At 42.6% G+C, this 21,193-nt stretch overlaps 1 protein-coding gene and 1 long non-coding RNA gene across 3 annotated transcripts; one reads left to right on the forward strand and one right to left on the reverse strand.

Moving 5' to 3' along the window:
* Window positions 1-5,374: 5,374 nt before the first annotated feature.
* Window positions 5,375-14,235, reverse strand: LOC124408313 (serine protease nudel). The gene is made up of 23 exons (XM_046885169.1): window positions 14,106-14,235; window positions 12,877-13,946; window positions 12,408-12,729; window positions 12,122-12,328; window positions 11,884-12,044; window positions 11,671-11,801; window positions 11,069-11,596; window positions 10,673-10,971; window positions 10,435-10,579; window positions 10,238-10,368; window positions 9,873-10,166; window positions 9,500-9,782; window positions 9,252-9,421; window positions 9,071-9,184; window positions 8,827-9,001; window positions 8,437-8,769; window positions 7,769-7,957; window positions 7,539-7,686; window positions 7,269-7,431; window positions 6,997-7,188; window positions 6,692-6,935; window positions 6,508-6,615; window positions 5,375-6,430 (listed from the first exon to the last, which is right to left on the reverse strand). The coding sequence occupies exons 1-23, from the start codon at window positions 14,119-14,121 to the stop codon at window positions 6,124-6,126; spliced, it is 5,730 nt and encodes a 1,909-aa protein (XP_046741125.1). The 5' UTR covers window positions 14,122-14,235; the 3' UTR covers window positions 5,375-6,123.
* On the forward strand, window positions 7,795-15,028 carry LOC124408315. Of its 2 annotated transcripts, none has more exons than XR_006929408.1 (3): window positions 7,795-7,908; window positions 7,995-8,174; window positions 14,665-15,028. It is a non-coding gene; the product is annotated as an uncharacterized LOC124408315 (long non-coding RNA). The 2 variants fall into 2 exon arrangements; XR_006929409.1 differs by lacking the exon at window positions 14,665-15,028 and adding an exon at window positions 8,442-8,559.
* The last annotated feature ends 6,165 nt before the right edge of the window (window positions 15,029-21,193 follow it).

The following is a 21,193-nucleotide window of genomic DNA, read 5'->3' on the forward strand; positions in this document are numbered from 1 at the left end:
CATTTGGTAAACTACAGGTAGAAAATGTTTCGGTAATATAACGCTACGGCTTAAATAAACGACCCGACGACCAGAGTTTAGGTGCAGGTAGGGAGAGCAGGTACCTTTACGCGTCCCTTGTCGCAGGTGAAACTGCATCCTGTGTACTGCAGGTTACAGTAAGGTGCGTAACAAGATATAGGGCCGTGGGACCGACTGGCAGGTGACGATAGACCTGCGATTTTCGCAAACGAAAGAACCTCTCGCCAAATACCTGGCAAAAAATATTTCTGACCTGCCGTGAGGACGATTTTTTAAATAATAATATTTTTATTTATTTATTTTTCAATACATATGCGGTAATATTGATGAGAGCATTTAAAAGTCCAGATAAGAAAAATTTGAAAACATACCTCGTAAATTCGTTTTAAGTATCTACATATGTATAGTCGAATCTTGGAAATTACTAGAACTTCATTTAAAATGGAGATTTATAGTCGAATAAATTATTAATTCTTTAATAAAACGCAACTCTGAATCATTATACAAGTATAGTTGTACACGCAGAGGTATACTTGAAGATTGCAGTTCCTTGTTTGCATCGGTTATCTTAATCCCCGCGTCAGAAATGTATAATTAACACTGAACTCCCCCTCACGCGTTGTTATGTAACACAGCAGCACGTAATTGCAGTGTCTAATCACTCTCATGTACGAGCCTGTACCTGATAATGAGTGCTGAGAAAATATAATGTAAGCTTGTAACGCGGTTTGTTTTTCCATTCCTCGGCTATAATCTGCCAAAAACCGAATCAGAAATGAATTAACGTTATATCTTTGTTGTATAAGGAAATTAGCTGTTTTCAAAGATTTTTTAACACGCGAACGAAGTAACAAGACCCTGTTCAAGGGAGACAGAAAATTCCGCTCGGGTTTGTGCGTCTATCTTGAATCGTAAAATGGGGAAAAGAAAGCATGTCCGGTTCTTCCTCGGCCCCCGTGACCATCTGGCAATGAGATCTCGAATAGAAAGAAAGACGCATCGCCTCTGGGATCGTCGTTCACAAATAGACGTCTTATACCATCGCCTTGTCGGTTAGAATTGTACGTCGATATTTTCATTTTTGGTTATCCAATGTTTTTCGTCGCCATTTCGACAAAAGCCGATATCGGATCTGAATTCGATGATCGGTTTATTCTTTGTATCCATCGAATCTTCAGAGTCCCGTTCGTCCCACTTCTGTCAAATTTTCTTCATCTTCGAAAAACTTGATTATAGTTCTCAGCAGCACGTTGTAACCATTCTATAATATATATTCGCTATAACCATAAAATATCATGTAATTATTTGCACGGTAACAAAAAATCGATTATTTTTTCGACACGGTTCTCTGCTTTGATTCGACTTGAAGGTTTCTTTCTTCTTGTATGAGACTATAGTGTAACGCCATGTGTATGATCATTTCGTGAGATTAATTTCCGCCTCTCTGATGGTGAACCTTAGTTGAGCTTGCAGTTCACGGATCTCGTTTGATCCTAAATGTATCGAAATCGAAAAAACACATGCGTTGAACCAGAATATGGCGATGTGGTATCGGAATTCATTCAAGTCAGAGCTACGACTGTTTATAGGTACTAGTTAAGGTGCATACGTCTAGTGTATAGCAATACTCAGACATATATATGTTTATATACATACATATATCGATTGAAGATTTCTTTGACGTCTTCGACGTCGCGCCTGCAGAAATAACTGGTAATGGCCGCTCGACCTTGACGTCGAGGCCGACGCCGAGTTACCTTTTACAATTAGCGCACGGATTTTAACGCTGATCCGAAGCGTTTCCTGGTTGACTGTAAATTCTTAGATCATTTGCGAAGAGTCAGACGTCGGAATAAAAAACGATGAACCGCGAAAACGAAGAAGGAGAAAATCGTAGTGGACGTTGTGCAGCATACTGTAGCAGAGAAATACAACAGTGACCCTATAAGACAAGAGCTAATGGCGAATGCGAATAGCTGGCAACGATTAACCGAGCCAGGACTTGCGATTAGAACGAAAGCTTTCATGAGACATCGACCTGGAAAGAAGCCGTTGATCGCAACGTGACATGTGGACATGTGGATCCCACTTTTGTGTGCGTTAGTCGTTTACCAATTGAATTCGGTATACGATTTTCACCTGCTTAGGATAATTAATTTGCTTTTTCTTCTTTTCCCTCTTTATTTCTCATCGAAATTCGAAAGGAGAAAATATCGAAGAAAAATACAACGAAACACTGCACGTCTATTCTTCGTGCTACTTTTTAACAAGCTACATAATATTCCAGTCACTCTCTTGACGTGCAAAAAAAATTTCGATCTAAGGGAATGGAACAGTAGTAAAGAAAGCAAATTACATTACATTCGTGCGATTTGCTGAGATTAAGATTCTCTGATGGAATAGTTCAATTATTCTGCTAACGCAGGTACGCATTGATCTTATATTGAAAATCGAAGATGAATTAGTTTCTTATTTTCCTTTCCGTACTTCAATGATCCATCACCGATGAAATCGGTGTCACCGGAACTACTTTACGCTTTAGCACGCATTTATACACGACGGGTTTCATTCGACTCGTGCATTTTCCGCGTAAAGTCTGCAGTAGACTAGTTGCTTTCTACAGGTTTTGCAGTTCGTTTTACGTTTCATAGCACGTGGCTTCTTAACGTGCGCTGTCCACCTAGATTTCAGGGCTAAAACCCGCACGCGGCTCTTTTGTCTCTACCTTTTAGAATATTCAACACATATATAGTAATAGATATGTAAAAATAAAATAGACTTTCAGTAAATTTATAACCCGAACGCGTCTCTCAAAAACCGTGCAGATATTCTCTCCGCAAAAGTGCCTTTCTTTTCAACGATCCTATGCTTGCTCCCTGTATTTATAGTGTAGTTTCGGGTCAGTAGGTTTCACAAAACCATAATAACTATCCACACACTATTGCCCTATAACGTGCCAATTATTCTGCTTGAGGCAGACGAGTCAGAGCCACTCCAGAACCGATTAGACAATTATCTAGGCCCCATCTATTTGCAGCAAACTACTTGGTTACCGTTACCGAAAAGCTACAAACCACGTCGGAACGTCGCACCGTTCAATCACTACGATCAGGTTAATGTAAATAATTGGTAGCGCAATTGAGCTGCAGTTAATGATTCACTGTTAGGCAATAATCATGTGGAGATCTATCGTGCGTTGATTGATCACGAATTTTTTTACAAAAACAAAGCATCTCGGTAATCGCCAAGTCTATGTGAAATGGCGCTTCAAACTGACCAGTTAAAGTCAGCCTCAAGTAATCTGATCAGCTTAGACAATCTAAGCAATACCGCTTCCATTGGACACGGTTTACATTCGTGCTGCGGTACTAGCACGTCTCCGTTTTTCCTTATCCATTATAGTCGCACGTTTCCATAATCGGTTAACGGTTCAACGACACGTTCATTTCCTTTCAAATCTTACGTCTGTATTTGTGGACAGTGTACATCCCTCGCATAATACAACCTCGATCTCAATGGTTCTTCTACATGTGCAGTGCAGGCTGCTTCACATGGTGCTCACCCACCATGATATTGTATAAATCTATTCAAAGTAACCCCCCATGCTTCACGCGCCTAAATGGGAGGCAGTTTTACCCGATTTGCATATTCGACCAGCGGTACAATCTCCTCGACTCTCCCTGGTTCGTTGTCATTCGAAATACCGCGTGTCATACATTCCTTCACTAATCTCGTCCCGCGATTATCTAACAGGCGTATTCTCACGTTTAGTACCAGATGCTGATCAGGTGAGTCGACTTTAAGTACCTGCTTGACGCGGTTGTTGTCTGTTTTTCGACAAACGCTTTTGGCTAATACTTTGGCTGACACTTTAGTCGATTTCACCATCCACAGTGATTAGTGAGTCTGCTATAATTTTACAGTTAATCCTACAGTCTCGTTATGCTCTTTTATACAAAATTAGTAAGGAGTTGGTTAAGTGCGGGACAAATTGCATTAACTATCTTCCCGGGGAATATTGGGACAAGGAATAGTGAACGGGAATCTAAACACCATTACAGTTATCGGTACTGGTATCATAGGATGCGGCGTCCTTCCGCATTTCGCTATCCGATTGTTCGCGGTGTCTTCACCGCTTTGTCCCAGCAATTTGTAATTGCGTAAGATCCACCTGGAATAGTCATGGCTTGGAATACGATTTACCTACGACTGGAGGGGACACGTGTTTCGTGTATGACGCGTTTGATATCGATAGCTCGCGTTATGTATGCAGAAGTGGACTCTTGACGGAGGTGGAGGCCGGCAGGAAGCTGCCAAGTATAACGGGACTGCCAACGTGGCCCCGCAGTTAAAGGCTCTTCGCACATTCCTTAGCACGCTTATAAACCTATGGACAAGTTTAGTGCACACATACCGTATGCATTTTGATTTATTCATCCTCAGTCTCTTTGCCATCTTGCCGATTTTTCACAACCTTCGTTGCACTCGCGCGCAACCATGATTTCCTGTTCTCCACTTCGCAAGCTTCATCCAAGCGATTGCAGTGACACAAATTCTGAATTCAGAAATTTCTAATTCTACTCTGAATCCAATCTGTGTGCCGAATTTGTCGGTTTTCAGAAAACCGTGGTGTTTTGAGATGGAATGTAAAGACCAACCCCGTGCACGAAGGAAGAAACGATCAACCGGACACGTAATAAGGCCTCGCATTCCTTCTTGTTCCAGCTTTCTCTCTCGCTCTTTCTCTCTTCATCTTGCCGTGAGGCTACTACATCGTTGCTCTCGTTATCGCTCTCTCGCCTCCTTCGCGTCCGAGTGCTCGACGCTCGACTGAAAGCTGAAAACTCAGGGGACCTGCAACGGTACTCAGTTGGGTACTAAATTATCACATTGGAGATGTGTGCATGGGTGCAATGCATGGGCAAAGCTCTTGTCTGGCAAAGTCGCTGTGTTGATCCACGTCTAATGCCGAGATGCTGTACCTGGCGAATTTCACCGATTTACTGTAGTATACTCCGATCAAAAACCAACAGTGGAGGAGGAAGAGCAAGAAAAGTGGGAGGTGACCAGTTGAGGTAAATTCGAGATGAGATATCAAACAACCATCGAAGTCTTGGAACGTTGAGGCAGAGCGTAAATGGGGTCACTTCACTGCCGAAGGTGAACCACTGTGCTGTGTGTAGCTTATAATACTCGACGCCTAACAATTCCAACTGCTCGCTCCGGGGTCCGTTCACATTCTCAGGTGACTAACGCGTGGTGATCAATTATTATTTACCGATTCTTGTGGCTCGATTTTGCGCACAATTTTTGAATGGGTGGAAAAATTTCATTACCCGTATGAATCCTTGGCATATAAATATCATTTTTATTCTCATCCTCTTTTTTACATGTCCCATATTTTGAATGAAAAATTCTTTTCAAATATAAATAATAGAATACTACAAATTCACTTATATTCTAATACTATATTAATAGTTTGCTTCGGTACTATAGCCGTGAGTACAAGAACATCTTAACAAGCTTAAGAGATTGATCTGCAGATCGGTTCTCGAGCTCCAACACGACGAAGAATTCACATGTTAAAACTCAAGAGACTAAATATACAGGTAATTCAAATTATTAAATGTGTCGTATGCGTACTTTAAGAAATAACAGATGCCGTTTGTACCTGTCTATAACACATGTACTTATTGTCGTAACAGAAACAATTCTTAATAGTACGCTGAGGAAACTACGTGAATGTGTATATAGTTATTGAATTGAGTTGTCAAAAATCCTCGACGATTCAGGTAGATTGACGAAAGAAAGAGACGCGTTAAGTAATTTTTGCATAAATATAAAATAAATTACAGAATCATCTCAGGTGGAAACAAATTAAAATACTAATACATTGGCGTGCGAGCTCGTGGTGTTAGCACGTGTATTTTAATAGAAGCATTAGATAATAAGTCCCGAAGTTTCGAGTTGCGTAACATTACGTAATGTAACGAACAATGATATCAGCTTTGAAGATACGTGAACACCCTGAGGCTCGTTACTTTTCAAATTCTACTGTAGCTGGTAGACCCTGAGCAATGATGGAAAGAAAAGATCAAACGCTCAGGCGCAGGTTACAAAGTGACGGTAGCATGTCTGATCAGGTGGATGTAAACTGACGAGAGCTTTGTCATCTCTCATGATGACCCAAGCCTTCATATTCAACCGTACCATGTAAAATTTGTCGAGAACAGGAACTAGCGGCGAGTTTCTCGGATCGCTGGCGTCGCTCTCGGTGACGTTTTTCACATACTTGTAGCCCCACTCGGTGCAGAGATCGATTCCCTCGTTTTCGGCCACAGAACCGGCAGGGAAACACTGCGAGTGCCAGATGCCGTACGACCTTTGAATGACCTCACCGTAACCGGGTCTGGAATGATTCATCGAGCATTATAGTAGACCGGTTACCACAGAGTGGCGAGCCTGTCGTGGACAAAATTAACTCACGAGTATGACGGCAGAGCCTGCAAAGCCTGACACTCTTTCTCGTCATCCCCTGAAGAACAGTCCTGATCACCGTCGCAGACAAAGTCTTGTGACACGCACTCTTCGACTCTGAAAAAAGAGAGTGGGCATGTGATGAGGAATGTGATGTGGAAGTGGGAAAAAGTATCGTCAAGCCTCTGCTGACCTTCCGTCGCACTTGAAGCTGGCGTCCTTGCAGTAGCACAGCTTAGGGCTTTCGTCAGATTTATCAAAGCAGTGGCGTCTTCCATCGCAAATCAAGTTCGGCGCTGTCAACTTGAGGTAGGCAGCACAGTTGCATCCGGTTTCCGGCTCGTCAGTTCCATCAGCGCAGTCACTCTTTCCGTCGCAAAACATTGATTTTGGTATGCACTGGCCGTTCCCACAGCGAAGTTCGGTTTGAGCGCAGTCTAAAAAAATAAAGATACGTCGATAAATCGTGATCACGATAAGCAGGAAATACAAACTTACGACATCCGATCGTATCGTCGATTCCGTTCGCGCAGCGGTCCCTCATCTCTTGACAGTACTTTGGATCCTCATCAGCCCCATTCCTGCAGTTTGGAACACCGTCACAGACCTTTGGCCATTCTATGCACTTTCCTAACGGGCATCTGAACCCCTCGCAATACGGTTCGGACATATTTGATTGCGGAGTTTCTTCTGTGGAACGGAATTCATCTCTGACTATAGATCACCGATTAAAATTGGTTCACAAGGACGACTGATAGTCGATAACTTACGCATCCCGGTGATCAGATTTGTGTTGATGTAGTCTATGCTGGACAGGCTCTGCTTCGTTTGAAAGCTGCATGGTCCTGCTTGCACGTGGTAAACAGCAGCCGGGTACCATCCACTGCATCCATGACAAACCACCGTCCCACTCCATTCCATTGAGGTTACGTTCTGAAATAGTCCGATTGTGAATGGTCAGTGATCATGACACAGAGGTACGTCTTTCCTAAAGTTATTTGAAGATAACATTCTTAGTATAGTGATAATTGTGATATCACCTCGCATTTTATGGGGTTGGCATTCTCGTAACACCGACGATTTACGGGACAGTTGTTGAGGACCGCCCTGAGGAAAATGCTCCTCGTTTTTTCATCCTTGTCGACACCTACCGTTGCACACGTGTCGGATTCTGAGGCTGGGTGAGTTCTGAGAATTGATAAGAGATGATAAAATATGTTTGGTGGATTCAGCGCAAGTTCGGAGTTCATGGCGTGAAATTTTTACCGACCTTTTTTGAAGATACATTGGCTGCACATGCCGAGTCATATTAACAGGCTGCTTGAGGTGCATCAAAATCGCATCCGAATTCTTGACGCTCTTTATCTCGTCGACTACACTCGTCTGCTGATGTGGTCCATCGATTTGCAGGTACGAGCGTGACGCACCCATAAGTGCTACGGTGTAATTTTGCTGCAAACTGTGAGTCAAAGTAAAATTTTAGCTTCCTTTTTTAGGAACAAGATCAATCTCAAGTAAAAGAAATAAGAATGTAGAACGAACTTTGATCAGTTCCAAACATTTGAGTACAATAACCGAAAAATCTGATTAGTCTTTGGGTCTCGCATATTGTTACCCTCATAAGTAGCTTCCATCCGGCTTGCAGATCGAGTGAATCAATTAGCCTGTCCATCGCGGTACTTATTCGCTGAATAATTCATGATACGTACTCGTTCGAAAAATATTCTTTTATGGTTCGAAATGATCGATCAGTTTAACTGTAAATAAGCTCACGCATAAGTATACGTATCGACGGACGTATAGATCGTACCATGGCGTTGAATCGACAATCAGTACTTATTTTCAGTCATCAATGTAAATGGATTTGCTATTACAGTTAACGTAACTAACAGTCTCTCAATCTCTTTCGTCATTTAATTCATAGCGAATATTGCTTACTCCAGGTCCTTGGCACAGTAGCCACTTGTCAGAAGCCAACTTGGCTCAAGCAGAACAGCCGAGCACTGGTACCGACCGTCGATAAACACAGCAGCGTGCCACGGCCATAGGTAAGTGTCCTCCTCTTGATCGTTGATGCCTTTCAGACGGTAGGTCAATGGGATCGAATGTATCGTCGGCAGACATCTCAGGTAAAGAACCGTGCATTGGGGTTCCTCCATGGACATGGTATTGGGAGTGCTGTACTCGTAGGGTAACAGGTTCAACGCCGTCGATGCCTTAACCCCCAGTGGCGCGTTCTGCATCCGAGTTTCGTTGAAGGACTCGCAAGCGCTGAAAATCGGATCAATGCAACTTACGCTTCCTCGATTACTGCACTAATCGACTCACCCAAACCCGAAGTAGGAACACATTCGTTTCGAAAGTATAGCTGGTTTTTCCGATATCGTATCGATGCAGAATGGCACCCATTCGCCATTTTGATACGACGTCAATATACCTTCTCGTTTGTGATGCGGCAGTCCATCGATATCGGTTATCACGTACTTCCCGTTGCTCAAGGCAACTGCAAAAGTAACTTTGGTATTAGAGATTTTCGCATCGAGGGATCATTATCTATCGATAATTCACTCACGGCAGCTCAACTCGTCCTCGTTGAATGCACAATCTGCTATTTGGTCGCATCTCTTCTCTATTGGTACGCACTCACCGCTTCTTTTGCAATGAAATTCTTTCGGTGAACATATGTCTGTAAACATTCAACGTTACGTAGCAAATGCTATTGAAAACTCACTAACACTAAATTGCAAACTAACCGCAATTTTCTTCATCAGTACTGTCGAAGCAGTCTATGTGGCCATCGCAAATTGAGGCAGGATAAATTCTACTGAGATAATCTCTACAGGTGCAGTCAACTTCGTCTGTACCATCCTGACAATCAACTATCCTGTCGCACCGCTTTATTAAGTCGATAGTTTGTATCACTCTGAAAAACAACTGTTTTATCAAACTATTCATGCTTCACCCGTCTTACATTATGATCAGACTAAAAATTAAAACTTACATCCGGCAGCTGAAATGATGACGGTTTGTTGGCGGTGAAACGGTACTGATCGCTTCTGCGGGAACAGTCGTCATGATTTCGTCAGTTTGCTGAGTAGTTGTAATATATTCCTCACTTTGTTCTGTAATGTCCATTTCTGTAAAGTTCTGTTTCGCAATGTCCTGATCTATAATGTTCTGTTCCGCAATGTCATCTTCGGTAACGATCTGTTTTATAGGTTGTATTGTCGTGGGCTCGATAGTTGTCGTTGATCTTGGAACACTCTGAGAAGTGGATGACGGTTCTGAAAATAAAGTCGTCCATTGAACCACCATTGAGAAGTAGAGTAAATACCGTCAAACTCCAAGTTTCTATCGAATATTGATAAGGCTACCTGTAGTCAAATCTAGAGTAGTCATCTCCCCATCAACAGTTTCTTCCTGGCTTATTTCTGTCTGAGTAGAAAAATCTTCCCGAGTAGCCGCGACGGTATCAAACCTGCTGGAATTAGTATTCCAATATATCGGAAAATCTGGGAACATATGACAGTTGAACTCATCTTCAGCATCCATGCAGTCGACGATTTTGTCACAGCGTCTTTTTGCCGAGTAACACTTCCGTGATCCACTGTGGCAGTAGTATCCAGGACAACGTGCAAGTGGTTTGTACTTCGGCATTTTGCGTTGAACTGCAAAAAGAGACGATAAGCCAACCATTTCAATAGAAATTCACGTGTCCATTAGTCGTTCTAATGCTTACAGCGCGTCCTGTTTATCCACTCAACAAATCGGCTCACTTTTGTGTATGCACCAGGCTCGTTTGGACGAGCGCAACCTTCTCCGTGGCTCACGATTCCCGCTACGTACCATTGAGATGGTGAATTCGGATTCCTGGTTGAATCATAGTATCAAATTAACTTCAGGATTCCAGGGCTAAAATGACAAGAGCCGACATACCTGCACATCAGTGGACCGCCACTGTCTCCTTGGCACGTATCCCTCCCGCCTGATGGTGACCCTGCGCAAATTTCCGCTTCGTTCTGATCCGCTGGGTACTTGCAGTTCGGCAAAATTGGTAATTCAACTTCCCGAAGATGGTCGGCTGTATTGAATAACGGAACGGGATGAAAATTATCGAGTTCTTCGGTGTTCAATTACTGCCTAAGTTTTTGTACTAATGAGATTTATTCCTTACGATCAGGACCGTGCTCGACTAGTGATCCCCAGCCTGCGGAAACGCAGGTTGTGTCCGGTGTTGGTCCTGTTCTCCAATGTGCTCCAGCTGTTGTGATTTCTGGGAGACAAGCCGGTCTGACCCAACGGTTAAAGTGCAGAGGTGCTTCCAGACGCAGTAGGGCTAAGTCGTTCTTCATGACTGTTCTGTCATATGTCGGGTACATCACAACGTGGCTAACCTTACGAGACTGCTCCATCGGTGAGTAGGAAAACCGCCTCAGCATTCCAGCTTGTATGTCGAAGTAGTGCGCTTCGAAGCTGAAGAATTGTTTGAAGAATCATGAATCGAATACAATGGTGCTAAAGAATCGCGACTCTTTCTGTACTTTTGAAAGACAATTAATATCAGGCTCACCCATCGATGCAATGGGCCGCTGTTAGGACCCATATCTCGTCCAGAATTACGCCACCGCAATGAAAGCTACCGTCTCTGTTCACGGCGGCTAGTGATGGCCAAGCTTTTGGTTCACTCGGATGACCGCCGACCACTCTAGATTCACTGACGATAATATCATCGTCATTTGTAAGGCTGGTGGCGTTTAGACCAGGGCTCGATGCCGAGTGATTTTCAAGTGAATCTACCCCGCTGCCATCTGCCAGCTCGTGCTGATTTGAATCATCGAGTTTTTCACCCCCTGACTTACTGCGAAAATCTTGGATCAATGGGTTGGGCTTCGAAAATGGCACGGATTGCGAAAAACTGAAAATCGGATTGATGTGCTGTGATGATACTCTGGTACCGCATGGTATTTCAGGACATCTAACGAAGACTGCTTTGCCCGAACAGTTGGGTGCTATCTGGATTTCGTTGGAAGGTAATTGAACGACGTACGGACCGGCGTATTTCTGTCGAAGTTTAATTTTTTCGACATATGGAAAATCTCTGTGGAAATATAAAGAACGTGAAGTAGAATTTGAGTCTAAATATAACACAACTTAAATTATTGTAATAAGTACCTATAATTATCATCGCCGATTTCAGCTCGGCAAGCATCGTTGGCCCACAGTGTTGACGGGGTGCAAGCTGGATACCATTGGCCTTTCCAGTTCCTGTGAAGGTATCCGGTTGTGTAACCAACTGCGAACATCTAAACGAGACTCACGGTCTGAGATCGAACTTATACCGTTTTTACAGTGAAAAAGTAATCCATCTGAAATTATGGTACTCACATTACGTTCTTCGATGAAGTGAGTTATGATGTTGCAGTACAGTTCATCTTTCCCGTTAGGGCACTGTGGGAAGCCGTCACAACGCTGAGCAAGTGGTAGGCAATTACCCAAGCGTTGACGCCTCTCCGCGTCATCGCAACTAAAAGAATGGAAGTCGCATCCTGGGAACAGATAAACGGAAAATTAGAATGCGATCATTTTTGAAAAAATACAACGCTCCGTTCATCAGACCCCCCACCAAAACATCCGAGCTCATCTTCGCCAAGAGGGCAGTCGAAGTAGCCGTCACACAGTCGTTCTCTGTCCACCCGGTCTCTGCAGGAACACCGGGTTTCATCACTGGCATCAGTGCAATCTACCAAACCATCACACCAGCCCGATTTTGGAATGCATTTACTGAGATCACTGCATGCTTTCATGTTCGGAGGACATCCAGCGGTGTACTCTGTTCACACAGTAGGTGTTCATAGTAAGACGTTTGGAATTGGTCAGAAAATGAATTGGAAAGTAAAAAGATCTTTTACCTCTTGACCTTGGCTCCTCATCTTCGAACTTATCTTGACTGACGAGGTCGATTTCTGGGGCTGCTGTTTCGGGCACGGACCTTTGGAACTCTGACACTCCTGGGACCACCGGGAATTGAAATGATGGGGTGGGCACGTATGTGCAGTAGAATGGCCGAGCTGGGCCTGTCGCTGATGTCTGCTGAGGGCCGGAAGCAACAGGGAAATATTGGATTCCGGATCCCGTGGGTCCGTATCGTTGTGGCGAAACCGGTACTGAAGTGGGCTGGTACTGCACCGGGACGAACTGGAAGCCGGGATTTTGTATCGGCTGGATCACAGGCTGAACAGAGTTGAAGTAGAAAGATGAAGTCTTTCCATTTGCTGTTACTGCAGGCATAGTGGCCCCGTTCTGACCGTAATGGATTTGATCATCCTGTGAAGACGAGGATACTGGAAACGTAATTATTCCAGATGAAGCTTCTCTTACCGACTGAGGTGGAGGATTCGGTGGCCCGTAGACGCAGAGAGGATACGGCATCCAGCTCACGTTTGGGGTGTAGGTTACCTGTTGGCTGGTCTTCGTCGTCTCTGCCGTTGGTATGACGTTTCCATTTGGTTCGTAGTTCGACTTCGGCCTATGCAGCCTTATACGTTTGTCAACATTTGAGTTAGTGAGCGATGGATTATCGTCCATCTTCGCGGTTGACGTTGGCAAGGCCGCTGAATTATCCTCCGTTGTTGTTGAAACACTTTCGTGAACGATTAAACCGCTCGTACCTGGATTGACTACTTCAGGATCTATTCTAAGCTTATCTGGCCATTGAAATTGCGAACCGGAGGTTTGATTCAATTGGCTGTGCCTGAAGAAGAAATCGCTCTCTGCGCTGTGGACTTTCACGTCTTCCGGTACCGTGATTGAGTTTTGGAAAACCTTGGCCTGCTGTGTCTTGTCGTTCACCGGAGAATCATCTGAATACTCGGCAGCATCGTTATGACCAGGGATTGTCGAAGGGTCATTCGACGGTGGACTTGTTGAATCGGTAATCAATACAGATGAGCTGGTCTCGTTATTGTTTTGTGAATTTTCCGTGAAGGAATTAACCCTTGTGGTTTGGGATTCCAGCTTCTCGCATTTCACACACGTAACAAAGTCCAAAGCGGTAATATTTGTATTGTCCACGGTGAGGACTTCTTGTTTATGGATCGAGTTGATCTGTGATATCAACTTTCGAATCTCGTGCATTTGGTGCGAGACATCTTTTGTCACTTTTTTTAACTCACCCAAGAGAAACTTACATTTTTCATGTCTTTCTCTGCAGCTTTCGATGGTTTCCGTTTCGACTTGACGCTTCAAACGAGATGACTGGTGATCGGGAATATTTCCATAGGCCTCTTTGTAGAGAGTACGGAGTATGTCGTCAGGAACTTCTTCCTCTAGGCTGAAGGGTGATATTTGAACAAAGATGTTGTTCTCAGAATCGTCCACCGTCGTCATTTCATTTTCAGGATACTCCAGTTCTACTACTTTCGTAAGTTCTACCTCGGTGTAACTTTTATCTGTAAAACGAACTATTATCGCATCACTTTTTTCTATCGTGCTATCTACCGATGTCTCGAACAATGGAAAAGCTTGTCGATCTTTTGCTCGGCCTATGTGCCACTAGTCGGATAATTCATAGCCTAATTTATTACAAATAAAAATAGCGTCCAACATACCTGATGTAATAGTCATATGAATGAGGAATCCGATGAAGGCAAGAAGCCCAACGATCAATAGGGTGCGGAAAACGATAGAAAGTCGGCTTTGAATTGAAACCTTCCATTTCTCTTCAGCGTCAATTAGTTTTCTCGGATATTGAGCAATTCCTTTGCCTGTGGAATTTTTTACAGTACTCACTGCTTTCCAATTGATAAGCTCGTGTGTATAGGTACTCACCGTTTTCGTTGATCCCAGAACTCAGGCAAGTCGGTTCATAATTGCCGATTGGAATATCGTCCAATTCTTCCGACGGTACCATATATCCGGCGTGTTTTTTCGACATTTTTCCGTTCGAATGAAAATCGCCGTGAACTCAGCACGCGTATATTACTGATGAAAGGCAACAACGTTGAACATCAGAGACGTTTATTTGAACAAACTTGAATGTATTTTGAATCATTAACCGATTCTAGTTGATAGCCATGAAACTAATACTTTGTCCGTACGATACGATTAAAATACTTTCAAACGATTAGGATATTTATTCAATCATTTGTTCTGTGGTTGAATTAGAAGCTCAGTCAGCTTGCACTGTCCAACACCCAATGTAGTAACTAAACGAGGAAATTCAGGGAGCGAAACTGCAGCGATCAGATTTCAAACAGATCAGCAATTACTCAGAGGTCATAGACAGCGGAATTCCACCACATAGTACGGATGGGATTTAGTATATTTTAAAGTAGGTGTTAATGCGAGCCTCCGAGAGAATGAAAATTTGCGCAACATCATGGCGAGATATTTGTGCATGCCATTAGTAATTTGACGCGGTGTCTTAATAAAGCAATACTAACAAGCTTGCTTACTGTGAATAAAAACCTAAAAAGTATACGTATTTCGGACGTGTCGGAATCTTTGCCAACTTCACATTATACATGCAATAATTATATTGCAAATTTTTTCAGATCCATGAAACTTCTTCTACCTCTACCGCAAATCGTACAGCGCAGCAATGCACAAAATACGAGATTAATAGCACAGCAGAGCCGTTCTGAAAAGAAGTGAAGGGAACAGTTTCGAGTGTAAAAAGTCAACTTGATGGTACTGGAAAAGCAGGCCAAGGTATTCCCAATTGATGAAATTTTATGATAACATAAAACTAACATACAAAACTCAATACATTTTTCAAATTTGGTACGAGTATACGGGAATAAATAACAACCGATGCAAATTGGAATGTTTTGGTTGAATAACTTTTTTTTTGATACTTTACTTTTCAGAAAAAAAAAATTTTTCAGTAGTCTTTTCACCAGAGAATCAAATAATTTGTGGGAATCGAGCTTATGTACACTCTTTTCTGAATGATTAAGAATCTCTATGCTAAGTTTTGGATACTTCGTTTACCTATACTAATGAGAAATTTGTGTGATTTTTGATTGCAGACCATTCAAGTGATCAAAGATAGCTAAGGACAGGCAGCAGCAGAGGAATTACAAAAGAAATTTTTCGTTTTTCGCATGTAACTCTTGATCCGTTGCTCGCAGAGTATTCAGATTGCGCGTAATCGATTCTTCTCACAAAATAACGTCGGTATGCAAAATCAATAAAATAATCCAGCATGATTTGGAATCATCGAAATTTAAAAAAAAATCAGAAGATCATAGACTTCCTTTCGCTACAACTTTTGGAACTAAGAATGTATTGCGTCAGATTCGATTCAAATGACACTTTCTACAGTAACTGGGCTGCAAGGGTTGTGTCAAAAAACTATTCAGGAGACCGCAGGACCAATAGTTAGGGAAGTGCTAAGCAAATACAAAGGTTATTTTTTTCTTTATGATTATTCAATATTCATGTTACATGAAACGCAATACAATGTTACAAATATCGTGTCCTGTATAGGTGCGTTACACTTGTACACAAGCTAAAGCAGAGAATAAACTTGCGAATCACAGTACCACCTAACTCACATGACATTTATAATATGGGTTACGCTTGGTTCTCCTCGTATAGAAGTCGGATTTTTTATAATGCTTGATCATTTTCCTGTATTTCTGTTTGTCTCTCAGTTGAATATTCAATGACAACTTGTTATAGTATTACACACTGACACCCAAACACTTGTACTAGAATTAAAAAATCTTGAATAAACTGAAACTGTAGTCTTGTGACTATAAGTTGTTGATTTTTTCACCCTGCCTCATCGGAAACAACATGATGACTTGTGTCAATCGACCGAAACTTTTCATCAGCGGATCGCAACAGTTAAAGAGTGTGCGCAATGGTATAAATGGGCTGAATTATGTCAAGATGAGGTCTAAATAAATCGATTCCAGCATGGTACAGGCAGATATGAAGTAAAGAACAGGGTGGGTTAGCTATGACTGTGATTTGAATAGCGGGATCTTCATCTCAAAATCAGTTTGTAGTAGCGTTTCAAGACTAACTAGACCCACAGGAACTTGTGGAACTCATCAAAAATGACCATGAACCGTCGTCCGTCGAAATAGATCATCAATGGATTGATTCCAGAATTATTTGAAATCGTCGGCATTTTGGTGTAGGTTTTAGGCCTTGGATTTTTTTTCGCCGTGAAATCTTTGGTCTGAGAATAAATTCTTATGACACTTTGGACACTAATTAGACGCCCAGGTACTCAAAAACCACATCAGAATAGCGTAAGACCAATAGCAGAAAAACGACGATGAAAATCTGCAGTTGTTTGGCTAAAACTTCTTTCGCGATATTCGCAGCATATTAGGACTGCGTTGAGTCGGGTTTCTCTCGGGGAATTACATCGAAATAGTGCCCTGGAGATTTTATCGCGGCACTTTCCGTAATCATCGTAATTTTCGCCAAAAATCCAAAAGGGGTAAGCCATACTTTTTGATGATTTTCAAAGCGGAGAATTTTTCGTCTCGGAGTCGGATTGTGTGACCATCTCTAGAGTGATTCGACCCCCATGAACTCAGAAAAAAAATCGAAAAGAGCGTAGGACCAGCAGCAGAGAAATGACGATGAAAATCTGCAGTTTTTTGGCTGTAACTTTGCAGGTGTTGCTCGCAGCGTATCGGGACTGCGATTAATCGATTCCTCTCGCAAAATCACGTCGGAGTAGTACCCTAAAGAATTAATTGCAGCACTTTTCAAAGTCGTCGAAATTTTCGCCAAAAATGCAAAGGGGTTAGCCTTGGATTTTTTTTGGCCGAAAAATCTTTTGTCTGGGAATCGATCCGTATGACGCTTTTTAGACTAATTCGACGCCCAGGAACTCAGAAAACACATGAAAAATAGCCTAGGACCAGCAGCAGAGAAATGACGATGAAAATCTGCAGTTTTTCGGCTGTAACTTTGCAGGTGTTGCTCGCAGCGTATCAGGACTGCGATTAATCGATTCCTCTCGCAAAATCACGTCGGAATAGTACCCTAAAGAATTAATTGCAGCACTTTTCAAAGTCGTCCAAATTTTCGCCAAAAATGCAAAGGGGTTAGCCTTGGATTTTTTTTGGCCGAAAAATCTTTTGTCTGGGAATCGATCCGTATGACGCTTTTTAGACTAATTCGACGCCCAGGAACTCAGAAAACACATGAAAAATAGCCTAGGACCAGCAGCAGAGAAATGACGATGAAAATCTGCAGTTTTTCGGCTGTAACTTTGCAGGTGTTGCTCGCAGCGTATCGGGACTGCGATTAATCGATTCCTCTGGCAAAATCACGTCGGAATAGTACCCTAAGGAATTAATTGCAACACTTTTCAAAGTCGTCGAAATTTTCGCCAAAAATGCAAAGGGATTAGCCTTGGATTTTTTTTGGCCGAAAAATCTTTCGTCTGGGAATCGATCCGTATGACGCTTTTTAGACTAATTCGACGCCCAGGAACTCAGAAAACACATGAAAAATAGCCTAGGACCAGCAGCAGAGAAATGACGATGAAAATCTGCAGTTTTTTGGCTGTAACTTTGCAGGTGTTGCTCGCAGCGTATCGGGACTGCGATTAATCGATTCCTCTCGCAAAATCACGTCGGAATAGTACCCTAAAGAATTAATTGCAGCACTTTTCAAAGTCGTCGAAATTTTCGCCAAAAATGCAAAGGGGTTAGCCTTGGATTTTTTTTGGCCGAAAAATCTTTTGTCTGGGAATCGATCCGTATGACGCTTTTTAGACTAATTCGACGCCCAGGAACTCAGAAAACACATGAAAAATAGCCTAGGACCAGCAGCAGAGAAATGACGATGAAAATCTGCAGTTTTTCGGCTGTAACTTTGCAGGTGTTGCTCGCAGCGTATCGGGACTGCGATTAATCGATTCCTCTCGCAAAATCACGTCGGAGTAGTACCCCAAAGAATTAATTGCAGCACTTTTCAAAGTCGTCGAAATTTTCGCCAAAAATGCAAAGGGGTTAGCCTTGGATTTTTTTTGGCCGAAAAATCTTTTGTCTGGGAATCAATCCGTATGACGCTTTTTAGACTAATTCGACGCCCAGGAACTCAGAAAACACATGAAAAATAGCCTAGGACCAGCAGCAGAGAAATGACGATGAAAATCTGCAGTTTTTTGGCTGTAACTTTGCAGGTGTTGCTCGCAGCGTATCGGGACTGCGATTAATCGATTCCTCTCGCAAAATCACGTCGGAATAGTACCCTAAAGAATTAATTGCAGCACTTTTCAAAGTCGTCGAAATTTTCGCCAAAAATGCAAAGGGGTTAGCCTTGGATTTTTTTTGGCCGAAAAATCTTTTGTCTGGGAATCAATCCGTATGACGCTTTTTAGACTAATTCGACGCCCAGGAACTCAGAAAACACATGAAAAATAGCCTAGGACCAGCAGCAGAGAAATGACGATGAAAATCTGCAGTTTTTTGGCTGTAACTTTGCAGGTGTTGCTCGCAGCGTATCGGGACTGCGATTAATCGATTCCTCTCGCAAAATCACGTCGGAATAGTACCCTAAAGAATTAATTGCAGCACTTTTCAAAGTCGTCGAAATTTTCGCCAAAAATGCAAAGGGGTTAGCCTTGGATTTTTTTTGGCCGAAGAATCTTTTGTCTGGGAATCGATCCGTATGACGCTTTTTAGACTAATTCGACGCCCAGGAACTCAGAAAACACATGAAAAATAGCCTAGGACCAGCAGCAGAGAAATGACGATGAAAATCTGCAGTTTTTTGGCTGTAACTTTGCAGGTGTTGCTCGCAGCGTATCGGGACTGCGATTAATCGATTCCTCTCGCAAAATCACGTCGGAATAGTACCCTAAAGAATTAATTGCAGCACTTTTCAAAGTCGTCGAAATTTTCGCCAAAAATGCAAAGGGGTTAGCCTTGGATTTTTTTTGGCCGAAAAATCTTTTGTCTGGGAATCGATCCGTATGACGCTTTTTAGACTAATTCGACGCCCAGGAACTCAGAAAACACATGAAAAATAGCCTAGGACCAGCAGCAGAGAAATGACGATGAAAATCTGCAGTTTTTTGGCTGTAACTTTGCAGGTGTTGCTCGCAGCGTATCGGGACTGCGATTAATCGATTCCTCTCGCAAAATCACGTCGGAATAGTACCCTAAAGAATTAATTGCAGCACTTTTCAAAGTCGTCGAAATTTTCGCCAAAAATGCAAAGGGGTTAGCCTTGGATTTTTTTTGGCCGAAAAATCTTTTGTCTGGGAATCGATCCGTATGACGCTTTTTAGACTAATTCGACGCCCAGGAACTCAGAAAACACATGAAAAATAGCCTAGGACCAGCAGCAGAGAAATGACGATGAAAATCTGCAGTTTTTCGGCTGTAACTTTGCAGGTGTTGCTCGCAGCGTATCGGGACTGCGATTAATCGATTCCTCTCGCAAAATCACGTCGGAATAGTACCCTAAAGAATTAATTGCAGCACTTTTCAAAGTCGTCGAAATTTTCGCCAAAAATGCAAAGGGGTTAGCCTTGGATTTTTTTTGGCCGAAAAATCTTTTGTCTGGGAATCGAACCGTATGACGCTTTTTAGACTAATTCGACGCCCAGGAACTCAGAAAACACATGAAAAATAGCCTAGGACCAGCAGCAGAGAAATGACGATGAAAATCTGCAGTTTTTCGGCTGTAACTTTGCAGGTGTTGCTCGCAGCGTATCGGGACTGCGATTAATCGATTCCTCTCGCAAAATCACGTCGGAGTAGTACCCTAAAGAATTAATTGCAGCACTTTTCAAAGTCGTCGAAATTTTCGCCAAAAATGCAAGGGGGTTAGCCTTGGATTTTTTTTGGCCGAAAAATCTTTCGTCTGGGAATCGATCCGTATGACGCTTTTTAGACTAATTCGACGCCCAGGAACTCAGAAAACACATGAAAAATAGCCTAGGACCAGCAGCAGAGAAATGACGATGAAAATCTGCAGTTTTTTGGCTGTAACTTTGCAGGTGTTGCTCGCAGCGTATCGGGACTGCGATTAATCGATTCCTCTCGCAAAATCACGTCGGAATAGTACCCTGAAGAATTAATTGCAGCACTTTTCAAAGTCGTCGAAATTTTCGCCAAAAATGCAAAGGGGTTAGCCTTGGATTTTTTTTGGCCGAAAAATCTTTTGTCTGGGAATCGATCCGTATGACGCTTTTTAGACTAATTCGACGCCCAGGAACTCAGAAAACACATGAAAAATAGCCTAGGACCAGCAGCAGAGAAATGACGATGAAAATCTGCAGTTTTTCGGCTGTAACTTTGCAGGTGTTGCTCGCAGCGTATCGGGACTGCGATTAATCGATTCCTCTCGCAAAATCACGTCGGAATAGTACCCTAAAGAATTAATTGCAGCACTTTTCAAAGTCGTCGAAATTTTCGCCAAAAATGCAAAGGGGTTAGCCTTGGATTTTTTTTGGCCGAAAAATCTTTTGTCTGGGAATCGAACCGTATGACGCTTTTTAGACTAATTCGACGCCCAGGAACTCAGAAAACACATGAAAAATAGCCTAGGACCAGCAGCAGAGAAATGACGATGAAAATCTGCAGTTTTTCGGCTGTAACTTTGCAGGTGTTGCTCGCAGCGTATCGGGACTGCGATTAATCGATTCCTCTCGCAAAATCACGTCGGAATAGTACCCTAAAGAATTAATTGCAGCACTTTTCAAAGTCGT

Source organism: Diprion similis, chromosome 7 (genome assembly GCF_021155765.1).
Source record: "Diprion similis isolate iyDipSimi1 chromosome 7, iyDipSimi1.1, whole genome shotgun sequence".
NCBI lineage: Eukaryota > Metazoa > Arthropoda > Insecta > Hymenoptera > Diprionidae > Diprion > Diprion similis.